The sequence below is a fragment of the Lacerta agilis genome, chromosome 11 (assembly GCF_009819535.1).
Source record: "Lacerta agilis isolate rLacAgi1 chromosome 11, rLacAgi1.pri, whole genome shotgun sequence".
NCBI lineage: Eukaryota > Metazoa > Chordata > Lepidosauria > Squamata > Lacertidae > Lacerta > Lacerta agilis.
Genome location: NC_046322.1, coordinates 8,315,367 through 8,337,647, shown reverse-complemented (window position 1 = coordinate 8,337,647; position 22,281 = coordinate 8,315,367). Strand labels below are relative to the sequence as shown.

At 48.7% G+C, this 22,281-nt stretch overlaps 1 protein-coding gene across 1 annotated transcript in view; it reads left to right on the top strand.

Annotated features, from left to right (window-relative positions):
* The first annotated feature begins 6,224 nt into the window (after positions 1-6,224).
* The window catches only part of EPG5 (ectopic P-granules autophagy protein 5 homolog), a 75,349-nt gene continuing 59,292 nt past the window's right edge, over positions 6,225-22,281 (top strand). Inside the window, exons 1-4 of the mRNA XM_033163774.1 lie at positions 6,225-6,332; positions 16,729-17,631; positions 20,051-20,309; positions 21,796-21,932. Of these exons, the coding sequence (XP_033019665.1) occupies positions 6,276-6,332; positions 16,729-17,631; positions 20,051-20,309; positions 21,796-21,932 (1,356 nt within the window). The 5' untranslated portion in view covers positions 6,225-6,275. The remainder of the gene's footprint in view (positions 6,333-16,728; positions 17,632-20,050; positions 20,310-21,795; positions 21,933-22,281) is intronic.

Here is a 22,281-nt window from a genome sequence, read left to right as displayed (position 1 = left end):
TGTGAGGGCTAAATGAGACAATCCCATTATGTTGTCCTGAACTCCTTTCAGGAAAGGTGAGATGCTAATATCAAGGCTAGTTTTGCTAGGATTGAGAAAAGCAGGTTGGAACGGGAGAGAGGGGTATGGCCTTGATTTTTCTTTTTTCTTCTAAAAGCATTAATCTGAGTCTAGTGAGGTCTAGAACTGAAGGACTCTAAACAATTCGAGCATTTAAAGGATTCCATCTTTCAATGAATCTAAATCAAAATCGGATAACGGCGCTAACATCCGGGGTACTTCATATTCTCCACTGCTGCGTGAACTCTGGTGGTGCAGAACGCAGCTTTCTGACAATCTTTCCATTTTTAAAAGAAAGGCAAAGGGTTGCTAGTCCTCATGGGGGTTTTTTTGAGAGGTGGAAAACGTTTGTGTCTGCGGCTTGTTGAAGGAAGAGGCCCGCAATCCAGAGAAAACCGCGGAGTGAGGCTTCCGTCCTCTCTCCCCATGGCTTCCAATCCCTTCTCCCGTGCCCAATTTCATTAACTAGCCTGGGCATGGCCCTACGTTTAAAGCATCGCCTTGTGAGAGGAATGGAGGAAATGTTGTGGGAATGAGGCAGCTACTGGTTATCTGGTACAGTTGTGGGGCTTCCTTCACACATCACCCCTCCAGGTGCGCTTGTGACAGTATCGGGGCAGTTATTTGCAATGCCACTTTTATTGCCGTATTTTTCACTCCATAAGACGCACCTTTTCCTCCTAAAAAGTAAGGGGAAATATCTGTGCATCTTATGGAGCGAATGGTGGTCCCTGGAGCTGAATTGCCCAGGGGCCAAAAGAGGATCATGCTTTTTTATTTTACAAAGAGAAAAGGGGGGGGGTTGAAAGGACCCCGCTCAGCAGCTGATCAGCAAGAGATCGGGAGAGAGATAAGAGTCCCGGCTCCCTTTCAGCCCTGCCCTCCATTGTTGAATGTGCTACAGAGGGAGGTTGTTTGTTTCCCCAGCGACATGTGACCGGCTGATTAGATTATCTGTCTGGAAACAGTAGAAAAGGCTCCCTTTCCTTTAGAAGCTGCAGAAATGTGAGTTGAACCCCATAAAAATGGGGCTTTTCCTCTTTGCTTTTCCCCCTTTGCGAAAAAAGCTGCAAAACTTTTAGCTGATCCTAAAAAACAGGGTTTTTCCCTTTACAAAAAAGCTGCAAAACTTTTAGCTGATCCTCAAAAAAAAGGGCTTTTCCCTTTGCAAAAAGCTGCAAAACTTTTAGCTGATCCTCAAAAAACAGGGCTTTTCCCTTTGCAAAAAAGCTGCAAAACTTTTAGCTGATCCTCAAAAAAAACAGGGCTTTTAGAAGAGGAAAACCAGAAAAATATATTTTTTCTTGTTTCCTCCTCTAAAAACGAGGTGCGCCCTATGGTCCAGTGCGCCCTATGGAGCGGAAAAATACGGTACTTCTGTTGCCTGCATAAGTTTGGGGGCTGATGCGCCACTTTGTGCCCTGCAATTTCCTGCTGGAATCCTGGAACTTTAATACCAGAAAGATTCCGTTTTAATTTTTTTTTGTCCCGCTTTTGTGCCATAGCGCAAGAGCTCCCCTCCTGACAGCAATAGTGGTGACAACGTGGGGGGGGGGGGAAGAGAACCATTGCGGCCCAACCATGGAAGCAGAATGATGTGGAGAATGATTTATACTAGTGGTGTCCAAACTTTTTTCAAAGAGGGCCAGATTTGATGAAGTGAAGGGTCATGGGGGCCAAACTTTTTTTTTAGGATTGAAGTTCTTTTGCTTTTTTTAGGGTTGGAGTTGTTGAGGTTTTTTTTTTTTTTAAAGATTTTAACCCAGGAAATAAACTGCCACAGGGGCCGGATTAAACCGACCGGCGGGCCGGATTAAACCCCCCGAAACAGACTTTGGACATGCCTGATTCATACAGTCTAGCATAAACCCACCGCAAATGCGCTATTACTGCATCAAGGACATGCTGCGGAATAGACCCAGGAAACGACGAGAGAAATCTCCACTCTGGAGGGGCACTTGCAGGTATCTTTCCTGTGACTCACAACCATTCCAGATTCTTCATGGGGGAGAGGAAGAACAAATGCCTACAACCAAACCAAACCTGTTTGTACAAGCAGGCGAACCTTTATTTCAGTTGCAGAACTTTGTTTCCCCTGCTGCAGTTCCCCCCCCCCCCATCCCTCTCTTTAGCACTGACAGCGGCTTTCTCGAAAATGAAGTCGTGCTAACACTTCCCTTGGCCTTGTAGAACGAGGAAGCAATGGTTTAACATGTGTGTTGTCTGGGCAGTTTGCATTAGCCGCCCTCTGTGGTCAATTTCCGCAACTGGATTTCAGCAGGTCTTGGGGGGAAATGTCTGGGCTTTCCCTAGCTTGTTTCTCAACTTAGGTCCAAACTGAGAGGTGTATACTGAAGGTCTTGGATATATGCCCAAATCTCTCTGTGTGATGGGATATCTTGGGGCCCCAAACACTGGGCAGGCAAGGAATGTCTTCTCAGGAATGAATGAAGGTCACTGGAGGCTGGTGGTGCCGACGTGGTGTAGTGGTTAAGAGCGGTGGACTCGTAATCTGGGGAACCGGGTTCGCGTCTCCTCCACATGCAGCTGCTGGGTGACCTTGGGCTAGTCACACTTCTCTGAAGTCTCTCAGCCCCACTCACCTCACAGAGTGTTTGTTGTGGGGGAGGAAGGGGAAGGAGAATGTTAGCCGCTTTGAGACTCCTTCGGGTAGTGATAAAGCGGGATATCAAATCCAAACTCTTCCGTTATGGATGTATGTGGAGTCCCTAAGACTAGACGGCACCTTGAATGCCCCCTTTCGGCAACTCCTGCAGCTAAGCTGGTGCCAAACGTATTGATCTGCTCTCCTTTGGACCACATCAGCGAGGTCGAGAGGAGGGTCTTGTCATCTGGGCAAGTCAAGGAATCCCATAAGCATTGCCCAGCCGTGTGCCCCAGAGAGGTCACTTTAGTGCTGCAAGCACTGCAAGCTGAGCGTAAGATGGATTGGCTTAAAACATGAACACTTCAGCACCCCTAACTTCCCTGCTGGGTTTCTAGAGGGACCACCAAATCCACAGCTTTGGATTTGGGACAGTGAGCAAAATCAGGCTCACTTTCTGTTTGCGGTTCCCAGTTAAACCACCAGTTGCCAGCCCTGTTGTTCTCTTGCCAGTGACGTCACCTGCAGCCTGGGGAGGCGACAGATCTGCCCCCTTCATCTTAGGGGGCTGCCTTATCAGATCTTGGTCCAGCTAGCTCAGTTTTGGACAGGAGATGCTCCCAAACCTTCCTGGAGATTTTTTTGGGGGTTCAACGTTTCGAACCTTCTGCATGCAAAACCTCCCCTTCTAGAAGCTCTTTGGCTGTTTGGTTTCTATGAAACAGTATGGCCCAAGCTTAACATAACAGAGTACACACTCAATAAACTTGGCTGGGGTCTTCAAGTCAATAGAGAGACTGGTCTAACCACTTTTGCAGTTCCCTTTTCTGTTTGCAGAAATTCCGTTTAGAGGAGACCCCCCCCCCCAATTCCATTTAATCCAAATTTATTACAGAAAGTAAAAGAGATGCAAGAAATGGTTTTCTCAGAACTGGCTTCTCTCCGTTGATTCCCCACCTCCACCCCTTTAATTATTTGATTTCTTTAATATGGTTGAAGGAAAGAGTTGCTGATTTGTGTCCCAGCTACTAGGGCTGGTGATTAATAAAATGTTGATTAAAAAAACACACACACCACGCTGTGAGACTTTGGTTAATTGAAATACTGTGTTGAAATCGCTTCACATAAGAGATTGGGTGAGCATTAATAGCTTGCGAGTTCCTGGCTATGGAAGGAACGGGAATGTGTGGAAATTGCTTGCATTTTTTGTGAGCGCAGAACAGTAAGATCACAGCTGGAAATGAGCCCACATCCGCATATTGTACTCGAGGGCTAGGAAACTTTTGCAGCCTGGGGAGTCACATTCTGTTTGGGGTAAATTTCTGGCTAGTTTACATACAAACACACACACACACACACACACACACTGACTCTTCAGCCCTCTGGGCTTGAGGAGCCCCACCTACCAGGGGCATACCCAGGATCAAAACTAGGGAGGGGCAAGCCATGGTCGTTCAGGTTCAAAAACCAAAAACAGCTTCAAAAAACAAAAACTCCCCCCCCCCCAAAAAAAACAGAAAGCCCCAAATGGCTGAAAACCTCAGTTTCCCAGGATCCTCAGTCCTCGCAAAGGAACTACTCACCATGCAAGGGAACTCAGTTTGCCAAGCTCCCTTGCAACGATGAATCCTGGCAACGATGAATTCGCCCCCTGACACTGCCCAAATCTCAGCCTGCATCCCCATTTGACCAAGCAGGGTGCAGGCTAGGATCCGGTCTCTGATAGGCATGCCAGCTCTTTGTCGGCATGAGGGAGGGGGAAACAGCCAGTGCAACACACACACACACACACACACAGTGGCCAACTGCCTCAGGAAGAGCGGAAGAGCTCAATTGTTATTGAGATTTTGGGAGGGGGAGAAAGACCAGTCTTGAGCTTTTTTTCCCTTTTAGGCTGCTGATAACTATTTGATTTTTTTTTTTTTTTGCTTCTGGGGGGGCACCTGCCCCCCGTCCCCCCCAGGTACACCCATGCCACCTACTCTACCTAATGGGTGGCGGAAGGAGCAATAAATGGAAGAATATGTCAGGAACAAGAGTCAGGTATATGTCAGCAATTTAAAAACCCACCGGTGTCAGTGAAGCTAACTCTTCGTTCAAAACAACCCAAACAGCACAGGCCCCTAGTGATCACAGCACCTCTTCCCGGGTAGGTCTTGTAGCTGCGAGGACTGAAGGTCCCTGCTTTCCCACTGCTGCCTAAGTCCCTTCCTCTCCAGGGTTTATTCCCAAGCAACTGGAGACAATGTCTGCACACAATCAATCTCTGCTTGTTTCATTTCTCTGCGTGTTCTGGGAGACCAGCGGGGGTGGTGGTGGTGGGAAGCTGGTTGCAGCAGGAGGGGGAGACTCCCTGGGTTTTTCAGCAACCTGCCTCAACTCTGCCTCCTCTCCAGCTTCAGGATCTGCATCGCTCTCTGCCACAGACTCTTCCTGCTCGCTAAGCCCTGTTGCCTCTTCAGCTCCTGACACTTCCTCCTCCCAGGCTTCTCCCTCTGGACACTCAACATTGACCCACCACCAACCCCCTGACTCCGAGCCTTCTTTCCTTGGGGGTTCCCCAGCTGCTGCCTCCCCCCACTCCTTTGCACCCAGCCAGCCTATGACAGTTAATGTGGACAGCAAGCTTTCTGCACTTCCACTGAGTCTCTGTTGTCCATTTTATGTTCTCCAAATCACTGACTTCTCACACTTCCCCGCCCCTCCTCATTCCGGATTTTTTCATGGGCACGCTGAAAATGAGAGGACATAAAATAAAAAAGTGCAAAAATGGCTGTGTTCATTGGCCCCGCGCAGGTTCCCTAAATAATCCTCGGGAGGTCATTGCAATAAATGTCATAAGAAAATTCTATGCAGCTTAATTGTAAAATAAAAATAAAAAACAAAAGTGAATAGTTTAAATTTGAGCCTGGGCTGAGATTTGTTTTAAGATGCTGCTATAACGCTGCGTCTCAGTCTTGGATTACTTGTCTCTGGGCATGTGCAGAGTTTCCTTTCCTGCACTAAGTAGTCTAATCAGGCAACCCTTTCTCACATGCATATACTGTATAAGATTACAAGGAGATTGTAGCAGGGAATAATCGCCCCCGTTATAGACCTTCATAGAATTGCCATTCCAACTCCAAGCCGCCAGGGGTCGCTGCTGCGAACAGATCGCCGGAGCTGCGGGCGCTATTTCTCCCCCTTTTATAACCCTCTTCGCCGCCCGTCGCTTCCGCGTCTCGCTCGGCGGAAAGGAGAGTGGCCGTAGATGTACTAAATGTAGAACTGACGCAGTGGCTCGACTTGGAGGCCAGGCTTCCTGGTTGCAGCCCGACCCGTGGGCCGCTCAGTGACGGAGGTGCGGGGTGAGAAAAGCAACACAAGCAAATAAAAAAGCAATGGGGAGGGGGGAAGGGGAGGGAAAAAAAGAGAAAAACCGCACTTTCGGCGTGGCTATAATTGTGTGTGGCGGTATCACTCTATTATGCTTCTCTTCTTATCTCTACGGTCCGGCGGGGAGGCGTGGCCTCGCGCCCACGTGACGCGACGGGATACCAGAGCAACAACACTAGAGGAGGGAGGGAGGAAGGGAGACCCTGCCTGGTCGTCGGAGGGCGAGGCGGGAGGTATGGCGGAGGCCGTGAAGCCCCGGAGCAGGCCGAGGAGCAGCCGGGGAAGGACCAAGGTAACCCGGGGAGCGAGCGAGGCAGGCAGGCAGGCAGGCAGGCGCCTTGTTACCCCGCAGGTAGACTGCCTCTCGGCGGGGAGGCTCCACTGAGGCTTCTCGCAGGTAGACTGCTGCTTTACAGGAGAGGCTTCACTTAGGCATTTCAGAGGCTGACTGCCTTTTTTGGGGGTGGGTGGGAGGGAAATCCATTAAGGCACCTCACAGGTAGACTGCCTCTTAGCAGGGTGGATCCACTGAGGCATTTTGTAGGTAGACTGTTTCTCATTAGGAGAGGTGCCATTAAGGCACCTTACAGGTAGACTGCCCCCTAGCAGGGAGGCTCCACTGAGGCTTCTCACAGGTAAGCTGCTGCTGTACAGGAGAGGCTTCACTTAGGCATTTCAGAGGCTGGCTGCCTTTTTTGGGGGGTGCGTGGGAGGGAAATCCATTAAGGCATCTCACAGGTAGGCTGCCTCTTAGCAGGGAAGCTCCACTAAGGCATTTTGGAGGTAGACTGTTTCGTATTAGGGGATGCTTCATTAAGACTTCTTACGGGTAGACAATTTTTTTGATAGGAGAAGCTCAATTAAGGCATCAGGCAGGTAGACTGCCTCTCAGCAGGGAGGATCCATTTAGGCGGCTGGTAGCCTGTTTACCAATAGGGGCCACTCCATTAATGCCTCTTGTAAGTAGACTGCCTCTCAAGGGAGAGGTTCCACTTAAAAAGCTGACAAGTGGTCTGTTTCTCAATACTGGAGGCTCCTGACAAGGACTAATGGTACCAAGTAGTATGGGAAACAGCCCTACTAGAAAAACTAACCAGTAACCTGAGACTGACACGGGGACAAATGGAAGAAGACACCTTCACCCCAGTATGGCTCCCCTTCATCACACACACAGCCCAACAAGACAATGACAAAAATCTATTGACAGCATAAAAATCAATATGGCTAACCTGATCCAAAACACCCACCAACCCCGACCTCTCTCACCGCCAAAGGAACACAAGCGAACAACAGAGAACCTACACAAACAATGCTGACACCAAACCCTAGATATATTAAGGAAAATAGAAAGATCGTCACCCCACCCCACCTCACCCATCCCATCCCACCCCACCTCACCCATCCCACCCACCTCTTTCCCCCTTCCCTCCCTAATGTCTCAACAACCAAATCTGATTTGTATAAACGTTACATGGAAAAAATACGAGAGAGACATTGCACACACTTTTGTAAATCAAGAAAGTCTTTAATAAAAAATAAAAAAGGGGAAAAAATACTGGAGGCTCCATTTAGGTATTCCGTTGGCTGCCTCTCAACTATGCCTGTCAGCAAGTAGACTGCCTGCCAGCAAGCAAGTTCCATTCAGGCGGCTCACAGGCAGACTGCTTCTTGGTAGGGAGGCTCTTTGTAGGTATAACAGAGGTAGACTGCCTCTCAGCAAGTGGGGTGAGGGAGCTCTCAATTCAGGTGGCCCACAGGTAGGCTCATTCTCTACACAGGGAGGCTTCATTTAGTTATTCTGCAGGTAGACTGTCTTTAGGCAAGGAGGCTCCATTTAGGCAGTTGACAAGCAAAACTGCCCCTTAAGGTGCCATTAAGGCACCTTACAGGTAGACTGCCCCCTAGCAGGGAGGCTCCACTGAGGCTTCTCACAGGTAAGCCAGTGTGGTGTAGTGGTTGAGAGCGGTAGACTCGTAATCTGGTGAACCGGGTTCGCGTCTCCGCTCCTCCACATGCAGCTGCTGGGTGACCTTGGGTTAGTCACACTTCTTTGAAGTCTCTCAGCCCCACTCACTTCACAGAGTGTTTGTTGTGGGGGAGGAAGGGAAAGGAGATTGTTAGCCGCTTTGAGACTCCTTCGGGTAGTGATAAAGCGGGATATCAAATCCAAACTCTTCTTCTTCTTCTTCTTCTTCTTCTTCTTGAGGGGAGCAGCCACTGAGGCTCACTCCCAGGTAGAGCTGCTCCTTGATAGGGAGGCTCCATCTTGCCATCCTTGCGAGGGCTTTGAAACGTCTAGCTGGCCAGTGTTTGAAACAAAAGGCTAGGCTATGGTCTTCTAGCAAAGCAGTTTTTACGTTCTGTCCACATTTGTGGAATTTTACTCTGGCAACCCATGATGGCCATGGAGATGTAATCAGATGCTGCTGCTGTGTCAGGTTTTCTGGACATCTTAGAGTTAATAATGCAAGAGGCGTTCTGATCCTGGGAGTTTAGCCTTGCCCACTGTAATACGGGCACTTTTCCTTTGTCTAGAAAAGGGGAGGTTTGGTTTCACTTTCCCCTTCTCTGCATTCATTCTGCCTTATTGTTTTGTGTTACTGCTGTATGTTAGTTTGCTGCAAGCATGCAGCTCAAGTCTGGAGGACTTGTGTGTGTGTGCTACTAAATAAAGTCTAGTTTAGTTTAGTAGCACTGGCGTCTGTCAAGTTATTTCACGACGCCACGGAGAAGCAGACCTAAAAAGCCATCGTGACGCTGTGCTTAACTCTGCAACTGGAGAACGCTAAGGGCGAAGCAGAAGTGTGCCTGGGCGCCATTGATGTCGGAGACGATCGTAAAGGTGATTGATTGCAGTGCCGGCCAGCAGCACTACTTGGGTCAAAGTTTTTATGACCCAATATCAACACTATCCAAAACAGGTTATGGGTTAATGGCTTAATTGCTTTATTGCCAAGAAGCTACGCTTTGATGGCGAGGCGTCCTGAGGAGATTGATTGCCAGGACGGGAGGTCTGCATGTCTGCGGGGCCGGCAGCCGATAGCCCAGCTGGAGGACTGTTTTGTGCCATGCTTTTGAGGCACAAAGCAGGGAAACCTCGCTGGTGAAGAGAAGCCGTTTTCCGGAGCTGGGAGCTGAGAGGCGAGTGCTGAGTTTGCAGCCACGTGAGTTACCTCAAGCCCCAGGGGGGAGATGGCGCAGTCCCATGAGAGTTTCGTGCCACCCTTTCCAAGGTTGGATGGGAGGAATTGGCAAGATTGGGCCAAGAAAATGGAGATATTTCTGATTGCTAAAGATCTTTGGACTTGTACTCAGAGCCCACCAGTTCAAGCCCCTGCTGCTGAAGCTGCTGCAGCACTTAAGAAAGACCAGAGGGCTACTGCTCACATAGTCATGGGCATAGAGGAAGAGCTGATGGTGCACATAGACGCTGCCACTAATGCCCACCAAATTTGGGAGTGTCTTAAGCGTGTGTTTCAAAGAACGTCAGCTGGTGCCAAACTTCATACAACTAGACAGCTGTTTGAGTTACGTTTGCAAGAAGGAGGCTGTGTGCGTCAACATGTGGCCAAAATGCTGGCACTCTTCAACAAGTTGAGACAGCTGAATGTTCCTTTTTCAGAGGAACAAAAGGTCTATATCCTTTTGAGCTCACTAGACCCCAGTTATGAGACTCTTTCCCTAACGCTGGAGTCCATGCCTGCAAGCCAGTTGAATCTGGACTATGTTACTGGGAGGCTGCAGGACGAACAGGACCGGAGGCAGAGAGAGAAAGGGAAAGCTGTTAAGGGGGGTTGCTTTTTGCCTAAGCCCAGGAGTGGAGAAAACGCTGAGAGCTCTGTTAAAGCTTTTGCAGCTAAGCGCTGTTATCTGTGCAATTCTGATAACCATCTTCAGGCAGACTGCGATCAGGCTGACTTCAAAGATGGTTTCCATGGCAACCGGGAGATGAAAGGAAGACCACGTCGTGGGAGAAGAGGACCTTCCAGAGCAAGCAGAGGAGGGGCTGGAGCCCACTGCAAAGCAGCTGCATATGCCTTGGTTGGAAAGACAGTTGCTACCCCCAAGCTGCGTTGGTTAATAGACAGTGGTGCGGGGAGACATCTAGCGCCACCTAGCAGCCAGTTGCGGAACTGCAGGCCGATCCAAGATGCAACTGCAGTCACTCTGGCTGATTCAACCACAAGACCTGTTACCAAAACTGGTGTTATGTTCATGCCTTGTCTTAATGATGATATTGATGTGTATGTTTTAGATGGTATGAAATTTGGTTTACTTTCTGTTTCAGCTTTAGATAATGCAGGTTATCTAGTCAGTTTTGGGAACCAGGTATGCACCATCTCCAAAGATGGGAAACAATTGGTCCAGGTGAAAGGCCATGATGGGGTGTATATGCTGGAAACTGACAACAGCGCCACAGAGAGGGCGCAGGGTGCTGAAACAAGTAATGGCATCTCTGAGGAGACTCAAGCTCAGTATGCCAACTTACCCACGCATGATCAGTGTTTGCATTTATGGCATCGCAGATTCTCGCACGTGAATTGGAAATATGTGCGCAAACAGGTAGAGTGCACTGATGGTTGTAAAATGAAGGAGTGCTCCAAGTTTCTAGACTGTAGAGCTTGTAAAAGAGCCAAAGTGCATTCTTGCAGCTACCCATCGTCTGATAGGGTGACCAAGCAAGCTTTCGAGCTTGTGCATGCGGATCTCTGTGGTCCGATGGGGGTGCCAAGCATGGGTAATTCTCGCTATGTTCTTTGTCTCACTGATGATTTTAGTCGAGCAGGTTGGATTTTCACGCTCAAAGACAAGGGGCAAACAGCGAAGGAGATTATAGAATGGGTGAAAGCAGTAGAGGTGGAATTTGGAACCCGCGTGAAAGCGTTTCAGACAGACCGAGGCACAGAATTTACTGCATCTAAGCTGCAGGATTTCTTTCGTGCCAAAGGTATCAAGCATAGAAAAACTGCTCCTTATTCTCCTCAAGAGAATGGTGTTTCTGAGAGGAGGAATAGAACAATGCAGGAGGCAGTAGATGCTCTCTTGTTTGATTCAGGCTTGCCAAGATGCTATTGGGCTGAAGCCTGGAGAACTGTCTGCCACACTCTTAACAGGACATACAGTTCCGTGATAGGGACCACGCCCTATTTTCTACTCTATGGAAAGAAGCCCAAGGTCCACTATTTTCGGACTTTCGGGGCAGAAGCTTGGGTTCTTATTCCCAGACATTTACGTAGAAAGGGCAGTCCAAGATCGCAAAAGTTGATTTTCTGTGGCTACGAGACAGGTTCGAAAGCCTGGAGATTTGCTTTCCCAAATGGCGATCGTTCACGAGTCATAATCAGCAGGAGCGCTGAGTTTTGTGAGCAGCAAGGCTGGAAAAGGATTCATGGAAATCCTGAGGTGCTCATAGATCCGTTCAGCGATCTTGATTATGAAGATCAACCAGTTACACCTGCCAGTGGTGCAGAAGGTGGTCAACCTGCTGGTGTTTCGGGCCGCATTCCCGAACACGACCAGGGTGCAGTGTCAGAGGGGGCAATCCCAAAGAGACAGGTGAAGACAGAACCAAGGAGTGCACCCACATCTCCAGAAGTAACTAGGAGAGGCAAGCGAGGTAGATCTCCAAGGTCCCCAACTGGGAAGCCCAGTCCAGGGGGACATAGCAAGCGCAGTAGGTCGCTTGGTGGTTCACCAGGCGCCAGGGACTCCCAGGCTGAGTCTAGCACGTCTGGGTCAGGGGGCGAGTCACCGGTGGTGCCACGGCGTTCCAAGCGCACTACAAAGGGGAAACCTCCTGACAGGTTCCAAGCCACTAATGTTTGGGCTGGTTTTGCTCACTGCGAACCGGAAAGTTTCGCTGAGGTGCAGAGATTACCTCAGGCAGAATCCAGCAAGTGGCAACAAGCAATGGAGAAAGAACTTAGTGCCATGAAATCTCTTGGAGTTTTCACGCTGACCACTTTGCCAGCTGGACAGCAAGCTGTGAGCTGTCGCTGGGTCTATAGATTGAAACCCACTGCAAGTGGAGAGCCACAATATAAGGCTAGATTGGTGGCAAGAGGTTTCAGTCAGAGGCCAGGAGTGCATTACTCACAAGTCTATGCACCCACATCCCGTAGTGAAACAATGAGATTGCTTCTTGCTGTAGCAGCGCAGAGAGGCGCAGAAGCTGCTCATTTTGATATTGATGTCGCCTACTTAAATGCACCGCTGCAGGAGGAAATTTATATGCTACCTCCTCCGGGTTTTGAGGGCGACAGGTCAGGTCTGGTAAATCTGCTGAGCCGAGAGGCAGCAAAGCCCAGTGTGATGAACAGCTCCAATGTTGGGTGGATGCTGATTGGGCTTGCGGCTCAGACAGGAAGTCAATTTCTGGAATGGTGGTAAAATTTGGAGGTTCGGTAATTGGCTGGAGGTCAAAAAAGCAGAGTTTAATTGCTCTGTCATCCACTGAGGCAGAGTTCAGTGCTCTTTCAGAAATGTGTCGAGAGCTTGAATTCTACAGGTGCCTAGTGCAAGAAGTGTGTGAGAAGTGTTACCTACCCATCACCATATGGGAGGATAACCAGCCATGCCTGAAGCTGGCTGAATCCGGCCAATTCAACGCTCGAACCAAACATCTGGATATTCGGTTCAAAAATGTGCATGAGAGCGTTAGGACAAATGTGGTCAAGCTGAAATATTGTCCTAGCGAAATGAATCTTGCCGATGGATTCACAAAGCCCTTGAGTTTCCAGAAACACGAAGTTTTCTGTGATGGGTTAAATGTTGAATGAAATGTATATATGTCTACCCAGGATTGCGAACAAGAGGGGGTGTCAGGTTTTCTGGACATCTTAGAGTTAATAATGCAAGAGGCGTTCTGATCCTGGGAGTTTAGCCTTGCCCACTGTAATACGGGCACTTTTCCTTTGTCTAGAAAAGGGGAGGTTTGGTTTCACTTTCCCCTTCTCTGCATTCATTCTGCCTTATTGTTTTGTGTTACTGCTGTATGTTAGTTTGCTGCAAGCATGCAGCTCAAGTCTGGAGGACTTGTGTGTGTGTGCTACTAAATAAAGTCTAGTTTAGTTTAGTAGCACTGGCGTCTGTCAAGTTATTTCACGACGCCACGGAGAAGCAGACCTAAAAAGCCATCGTGACGCTGTGCTTAACTCTGCAACTGGAGAACGCTAAGGGCGAAGCAGAAGTGTGCCTGGGCGCCATTGATGTCGGAGACGATCGTAAAGGTGATTGATTGCAGTGCCGGCCAGCAGCACTACTTGGGTCAAAGTTTTTATGACCCAATATCAACACTATCCAAAACATGCTGCAACGCAGGATTGCAATGCCATTCTTTGTATCCGGGAAGCGTTTGTTTATCGATGGATTAAGTGGAAGTTCTAGCACTAAGTTGGTGCTGCTCATGCGTGGCATTTCATGGAGTTTCGTAAGCAGAGAAGTCGGTTTGCAGCTCTGCAAGACGGCAACCATTTAAGTGTTGGCGGCGTCGAGAAACCACAAAGCTGAGGGAAGGATGGAGGAGGCAGTTAAATGCATGGGCTTGGACATTCGCTTTCACTTGGGGAAGGAGATTGAAGGGGGCGGGCGGGTTTTGAGGCAAAGCCGGTGAATACACAAAGTGCAGACAAAAGTGTCAGAAAAGAACAAAGGCATTTGGAGGAGTTTGGGATCCAAGTCAGGGTTTAGCGTTCTGCTGGTGGGCTTTGAAATGGTTCACAGATGCCTAAGAGGGAGAAGGCTTGTTCACACATTACTGGTATACCAAACCCAGCTGCAAGCTGTCTCTACATACAAGAGTATGTACGAAGGAGGGACATGGGTGGCGCTGTGGGTTAAACCACAGAGCCTAGGGCTTGTCGATCAGAAGGTCAGCGGTTCGAATCCCCATGACGGAGTGAACTCCTGTTGCTCGGTCTCAGCTCCTGCCAACCTAGCAGTTCGAAAGCACGCCAAAGTGCAAGTAGATAAATAAGTACCGCTCCGGCGGGAAGGTAAACGGCGTTGCCGTGCGCTGCTCTCGTTTGCCAGAAGCGGTTTAGTCATGCTGGCCACATGACCCGGAAGCTGTACGCTGGCTCCCTCAGCCAATAAAGCGAGATGAGCGCCGCAACCACAGAGTCGGACACGATTGGACCTAATGGTCAGGGTTCCCTTTACCTTTATGTATGAAGGAGCTTATGCTTGTTGATTTGATTCAGTTCAGTGACTGTGTACACAGGTGCAGATTTTACATGTGTTGCATGTAACGGGCGAACACACCTACAGTCGGAAGTGAGGCTTAGAAGCTCCTGGCTTCTAATACAGTGGTACCCCGCTAGACGAATGCCTCGCAAGACGAAAAACTCGCTAGACGAAGGCATTCGTCTAGCGGAAGGCTGCCCCGCAAGACGAAAAAGTCTATGGGGCTGCCTCGCAAGACGAAAAATTTTCGTCTTTTTTTTTTTTTCGTTTTGCAGAGCGCGGCTGTCATTGCCGCTCCGCAAGACGAAAAACCCGCTAGACGAAAATTTTCGCAGAATGAATTATTTTCGTCTAGCGGGGCACCACTGTATTTTCATATTCCTGCCTCTTCTCTCTCTGTCTCCTTTTCTCTCTGCTGCCTCTGAATCTCTCTGCGTCGTTGTGGCCAGTGCACATTCTGCCTTGCTTGCTCCACTATTCTATATAAATAAAGTATTTCTATTTCTATTCTATACTCCAAGCCCTCTGTGAAAGCAGCTTCAGCAAAAGAAAGAGGAAAAGGGATCGGTGGGACTCGATGGCTAATTTGTGTTGTCAGAGAGGAATAAAAGCCCCTTAGCTTTCATAAGCATCCGCCTGCAGTCATGGGGGCTAGAAACTTAATTGTTGCTCAAATGGACAAGGGAGCCCAAATCCTTAGGAATCTGATGGACACACCCTGGATTTTGTGTTGAAATGCTACGGCTGCCTTTTGAGGCTTCTCCTCCTGGCCTTTGTGGATAAGTGTTATTTTGCTGCTGGAAAAGAAAAAAGAAAAAAAAAAAAACGAGGTCAGATATGCTCATATATGACTGTCAGAGGCAGCGTGATCTGTGGCATCCTTTGCCAAGCTGGTATCTTGCAGATGTTTTGGGCTGTTCTCCCATCAGCCCCAGCCACTGTACCAGCAGGGTACCAGTTTGGCGAAAACTGAATCTGTGGCATTAGTTAACCTCGAGTCTTGGGAATAACGTGACTCTCACATGGGCATTTCCTTCGGCTCTTGGCTCGCGTTCAGCGTTTTAGTTTCCTCATCTCCCCCCGCTTTCATTAGTTGGGGAAGTGTTCCATGATGTGGCAAGCCAAACACTTCTGCGAGAAACGGGTGGGAGGTTGTTCGTTGCTGGTGTTTCTACCTCGCCTGTCACAACAGCTTCAAGGTGGCTTGCAGTAAAAACATTAAAAATACGACAAGACTCGGAACACACAAACACACACACACACACACACAACCCAGCTCTAACAAGCAATGAAAGAGCAGATTGCAGCAGGGGAACGCACACAGGCGATAGACTCTAAAGCGGCGAAACACTCTAAATAAAACATCAATTTAAAGCTGTACCAAATTAAAAGGGGTAGGTTGGTAATAGTTGTAGCAGTGAGCTCATATATGTTTATATTCGCTGGCTTTGATATAGGCTAATTGTATTGCTTTGGTGTTACCCATACCTGTGGGGCTTGAGGTGCTGAGCTCTGAGCTCAGAAAAGGGGAGCTACCTGCAAGGTTTGGGTATTTGGCACCTACGCCCTCATTTAGTTAGGTGAAATGATGTATGCTTCTTTGGTGTATAAAGAATGTATAAATATTTGCTTAGGTGCAGACAAGGCAGCTCCTGGCTGCAAAAGCTAGGAGAACTGGCAGGCTGTTTTGCTATGTCTACACCTTCTTTAATAGAGAATAATTAATAATAATAATAATAATAATAATAAATAAATAAATAAATAAATAAATAAATAAATAAATAAATAAATAAATAAATAATTTATTATTTGTATCCTGCCCATCTGGCTTGGTTTCCCCAGCCATTCTGGGCGGCTCCCAACAGAATATTAAAAACTTGATAAAACATCAAACATTAAAACTAACCTAAACAGGACTGCATTCAGATGTCTTCTAAAAGTCAGATAGTGATTTATTTCCTTGACATCTGGTGGGTGGGTGTTCCACAGGGCGGGAGCCACTACTGAGAAGGCCCTCTGCCTGGTTCCCTGTAACCTCGCTTCTCGCAGTGAGGGAACCGCCAGAAGGCCTTCGGTGCTGGACCTCAGTGTCCGAGCTGAACGATGGGGTGGAGACGCTCCTTGAGGTATACCGATCACTAGTGTTTTTGGCATTCTTTTTTGGTATCCCTGCACCCAGTCACTCCTATGAGCCCTCCTCTGGGCCTGTAGATCAGGATATCTATCTATCTATCTATCTGTCTGTCTGTCTGTCTATCTATCTATCTATCTATCTATCTATCTGTATCTGTGTGTGTGATCAAGCTACTCCTTCAATGTAGAGCATATCTAGGTGTGACAGGGACTAGTTGCTACCAGTCAGTGTAGACATTGCTGAGCTAGACGGATCAATGGCCTTACTCCCCATAAAGGACCATCTTATGTTACTATGAGTCTCTTGTTCCTCAAATCTCATTCTTCAGTGTTGCTCTCTCTCTCTCACCACCCCCAATTCTTTCCACTAGGAAAAAAAGAAAAAAAGTGAAGAGGAGGAGAGAGTCTCCTCCCAGCTGTCTCTTCCAGATTCTGTTAGAGATGGAGAAGAGCCGCCTCAGTCCTGCGACACCCAGGGAGAACGCCTTGCAGAGCCCGGGATCTGTGCCAAAGTCAAAGAGAGAGAAAACGTAAAGGGTGCCTGCGATGTCCCACCAAGTGCAGTAACTGTAGAAAATGAAGGATCTCCAGAAACTGCCCCATCGGAGCCCCCGATCCAGGTGGAAGAATTTGCAGGCAGAGCTTTGCAGGAGGAGAAAAGTATCGGGGGAACCACAGCCAGTCCTCAGAGCCTCGCCGAATCAGTCGCCCGGGAAACGGCACCCTGCGACCTGTCAGAAAGCAATGCTCCTTGCACGCCTTCTTTGCTGGGGAATGCGCAGGGCCCAGAGACGGAGACCGTACGCAGTGACAAACAGTCTGTTTCCCGTCCTTCGGAAGAGGTTCTTCCCGCCACCTGTGTCCCCAGCAAAGAAGTCGGAGAGCAGGTTCAGAAGTCCGCCCCCAAAATGCTCTACCCGGATCTCCCGCTGGAGCTGTTCAGGGAGAGGCTGGCGGCGGCGGTTGCTCCCATCAAACCGAAGGAGAGGCTGTACCCCGAGATCCCGGCAGAGCTGGAGCTGTTGCCTTTCACCCGAGAGCAGCTGAAGGTCTTTGAGCCCTGCTCCTGGCTGGAGAACGTCGACGCCTACATGGAAGAGTTTGGGGCCGTGGCGCATCAGGACAGGCACGAGTTCTTTGAGCTGCTGCTGAACTACTGGCGATGCCGCAAGCAGCTGCTCCTCGCCGAGGCGGAGCTGCAAACGATTGCCTTGGATTGCCAGAGTGCCAGGAGCCGGCTGTGGACTTTCAAGGATGAGCAGCAGCCCATCCAGGTGGAGTAACCGAAGCATGTTTCTAAAAACCGGTCCGTACGTTCGCGGAAAATCAGGTGGTTCAGCCCTCCGAAGACGTAACATTTTACAAAAAAATAAGAGATGCATCGTGGCGTAGTGGTTAGTGGCATGGGACGCGGGTGGCTCTGTTGTCTAAACCACTGAGCCTCTTGGGCTTGCCGATCAGAAGGTTGGCGGTTCAAATCCCCACGATGGAGTGAGCTCCCATTGCTCGGTCCCTGCTCCTGCCCACCTAGCAGTTCGAAAGCACACCAGTGCAAGTAGATAAATAGGTACTGCTGCGGCAGGAAGGTAAACGGCGTTTCCGTGCGCTCTGGTTTCTGTCACGGTGTCCTGTTGTGCCAGAAGCGGTTTAGTCATGCTGGCCACACGACCCGGAAAGCTGTCTGTGGACAAATGTCGGCTCTGAAAGCGAGATGAGCGCCGCAACCCCATAGTCGCCTTTGACTGGACTTAACCATGCAGGGGTCCTTTACCTTTTCTTACCTTTTTACAGCAGTGTTTCCCAAACTTGGGTCTCCAGCTGTTTTTGGACTACGGTTCCCAACCAAGCTGACCACTGGTTCTCCTAGCAATGGATGATGGGAGTTGTACTCCCCTCCAAAAAGCTGGAGACCCAAGTTTGGGAAACACTGGGTTAGAGTGTCAGACTAACTGGTCCAGTTGCTGCCTGTCAGCCTAGCCAACCTCACAGGGTTGTTGTTCTGGTGTTTAGTTAAATGAGGAGGGCCAGAACTGTGTGTGAGCTCCCTGGAGAGAAAGGCAGGATATAAACCCTGTTAAATAAATGTGTTTAATTTGCTGGAAGCCGCTCAGAGTGGCTGTGGCAACCCAGTCAGATGGGTGGCATATAAATAAATTATTATTTTTATTATTATAAAATGCAGCTATTTCAGAATGCAGGAATTAGTGGTGTGGGGGAATTTGCTTGTTTGAATTTCTCATCCCAAGAAATATTGAGGCCTAATATGCCTTGTTACTTAGCCTCCTAGACTGGAGTTTTTCCATAGCTTTCATCCTCGAGGGAACACCTCTTGACTTGTGGAAATGCTTCCGGCATGGGCTCCTGAATGAGCGCCCTGAGAGGGCTGTACCACACGCTTTTAAGGAATGTCTTCGATTGGCTCAGGAGTGCCCACACTCAGATACCGAATTTTTGGAGCTTTCTGTTTCTTTTAATTAGTACTTCGCCTTTTTATATTGTTATACACAGGGCGGTTCGCAAGCTGCGAAAACAACAAAATATACAAGGCTGCACATCTTAATAATAATAATAATAATTATTATTATTATTATTATTTCTACCCCGCCCATCTGGCTGCATTTCCCCAGCCACTCTGGGCGGCTTCCAACAAAAATCAAATACATTAAAATATCACACATTAAAAGCTTCCTTAAACAGGGCTGCCTTCAGATGTCCTCTAAATGTCTGGTAGTTGGCTATCTCTCTAACTCCTGATGGGAGGGCGTTCCACAGGGTGGGCGCCACCACAGAGAAGGCCCTCTGCCTGGTTCCCTGTAGCTTTGCTTCTTGCAGTGAGGGAACCACCAGAAGGCCCTCGGCGCTGGATCTCAGTGTCCGGGCTGAACGATGGGGGTGGAGACGCTCCTTCAGGTATACAGGACTGAGGCCGTTTAGGGCTTTAAAGGTCAGCACCAACACTTTGAATTGTGCTCGGAAACATACTGGGGGCCAATGTAGATCTCTCAGGACCGGTGTTATGTGGTCCCAGCGGCCACTCCCAGTCACCAGTCTAGCTGCCGCATTCTGGATTAATTGCAGTTTCCGGGTCACCTTCAAAGGTAGCCCCACGTAGAGCGCAAGCGAGAGATAACTAGAGCATGCACCGCTCTGGCGAGACAGACCGTGGGCAGATAGGGTATCAGCCTGCGTACCAGATGGAGCTAGTAAACAGCTGCCCTGGACACAGAATTATCCTGCGCCTCCATGGACAGCAGTGAGTCCAAAATGACTCCCAGGCCGCGCACCTGGTCCTTCAGGGGCACGGTTACCCCATTCAGGACCAGGGAGTCCTCCACACCTAGCAAACTGATCCGGTACAAATAAATTAATAATAAAAAAATTAGGGTTCTTAACTTATCAAATAAAGTAATATGTAATGATTCATTAGAATATAATAGCGCACAACAAAATTAACTCTCGGAATATCAACAAATAATTGCACAGAAATTCACTCTCAGCAGTTGCAACCGTCATCATCAGTAAAAACTTTGATACCCAAAATGCCACAATACATTAAAAAAGTCACGTTGGAAGATCGAATTGTGCAACAAGGTGGCTTAACTTAATAGAATTATTAAAAGGACCCCCCCCCCGCCCCCGCCCCGGCCTTAACTCCTCATTTTGAACATGCAACTTTATTGCGTCCCTTTGCAGGGCGTCTGTGCTGATCAGTGCAAAGTGTCCGGCCACCATCGCTACCAGACGGTCGAGATGAACGAAGGCGCTTTGGGAGACCTGAAGAGGCTCTTCGAAGCCCAGGCTGAGCACGTGCACCAGACCCTGGCCTTGCACTTGTACACGTCTGTGTTGTCCCGCCTGCAGGTGGAGTCGTACATCTACAGGCTTCTCAGCTGCTCTTCCTCGCTGAGGTCTGTGGGTATTCAGCAGCAGCAGCAGCAGCCGCCGCCACCAGGTGCGTGTATCCGAGTTATATTCCAATTAACTCCCCAGGGGCAGGGAGTATCAGGGACGCCGTGTGTGGAAAGCGGAAGAATTCCGCTCCCGTTCTGCAACCTGCATAAATTGTGCATTTGCTCATTTGACGTGCTTGAGGTTCATACTACCCGCTTGTACGTTCTGGCAATGCACGGCGGGTTCGTGGGGCTATTTTTTCTCGCCCTGCCCTCCCACTATCCACACAGTGTGTGAGAGAAGGGGCTGTGGCATACGTATTGGGGTGTTGACGTAGAACCCCTTTGTGAAAATGGAGGGGGGGGGTTTCCTGTTTGGCAGCTTCTCATGCTCTGGGCCCATGGGCAGTGGTGTGTGGCTGCTGAGAGCATCTGTGTGCGTGCACAACCCTGAAATTGCATGCTCTCTCCAGCCAAGGAGGAGGACTGCAGTCGTACCTTGGTTCTCGAACGTAATCTGTTTCGGAAGGTGCGACTATTTACATCATTAATTTGCATCTGCCCCCAGATCCCCCAAAGGGGTTACAGTTATCCCATTCCCACCCCTTTACAACCACCAGAGTTTGGGGCACTGGTTGATATGGTAGTGAAACAAAGAGTTATATAAAGATATGGAGATATGTTGATACACACTCATAAGTAAGAGTGAGTTTTACGTTTGAGTGAGTTTTACATTTGGGCCTGACAGGAAGTCGAAAGGGTTGAGCTTTTTGGTTGATACTGTTTTTCACTCTTAATTTCTGATTCCCCCCCTTTTTTAGGTTGTTTTTGGGGGAGGGTGGGAGGTGAGGATATTTGATTGTTTGTCTATTTTTTGTTTTTCTCTCTCTCTTTTGTGTATATATGGATTGATGAAATGATATGTTCGGTTAATATCATTCAAATTAATATAGATCTTCATGTAATAATTCAGAAAGGAGTGGAACAATAACCAAACAAAATGATGACAATAACTGTTAATGGTTTCTTTTTGGTAAAGCTTTTATTGTGATTTGTAGTTGTAATATCTATTGTATATCTTTGTTAAACAGTGTATAAATAAACTATTTTGTGGGGGGGGGGGAATACAACCACCAGAGTCAGACCAGGACCTGGGAGACCAGGGTTCAGATCCCCACTTGGCCACGAAGCTCACTGGGTGTCCTTGTAACAATTTAAACAATTTTATTATTTGTACCCCGCCCATCTGGCTGGCCTGCCTCGGCTACACCCCTCTCTAGCCTTACCCTAACCAACCTCATAAGGTTATGGTGGGGATTAAACGAAGAGGGGAAAAACCGTGTGGCCCACCGTGAGCTTTGTGGAGAAAAGCTGGAACATAAATGAAATCAGTCCATCACTAAGAGGCGGCAACTTGGTGCAGGCCTCCTCGTGGCTTGGCAAGGTTTCGAACCCAGCGCATGCTTCCTAGCAGAGGCCCAGTACTCTGCATTATTTCACCCCAACTGTGAGGCCGCTTAACCCTTTTTCTTCTCTCCTCGTTTGCAGTTCTTAAACAGGCTGAAAATGTTTCCTTGGACGTGGGTCCCTTGAAGGAATGCATCAGCGTCCTCTTCAGTTTCACACGCAGGGTTGTCGAGGATCCTCAGTTTGAGAGCGACGTGCTCTCCTGGCTGCAGAGGCTGGTGAGAAGCAGAGGGAGTCAGATCCATGCTAAATCTGGTGCCGGGGCAATCCTTTTATATCTATACTGTCCCCCAATTGACCTCGCTAAAGGAAGTCAAGAATAGCAATGCAAGGAGAAGAGGGTCTGGGGAACTTTGAAGAGGGACCATGCCTTTCAGTATGCTTCTGTTTTAAGAGATCCATCTTAACTGTGGCTTTGCAGTCCTTCCCTCCCTTAAGGATAAAGGGACCCCTGATCATTAGTTCCACTCGCGGACGACTCTGGGGTTGCGGTGCTCATCTCGCTTTACTGGCTTCTGGGTCATATGGCCAGCATGACTAAGCCGCTTCTGGAAAACACAGAGCAGC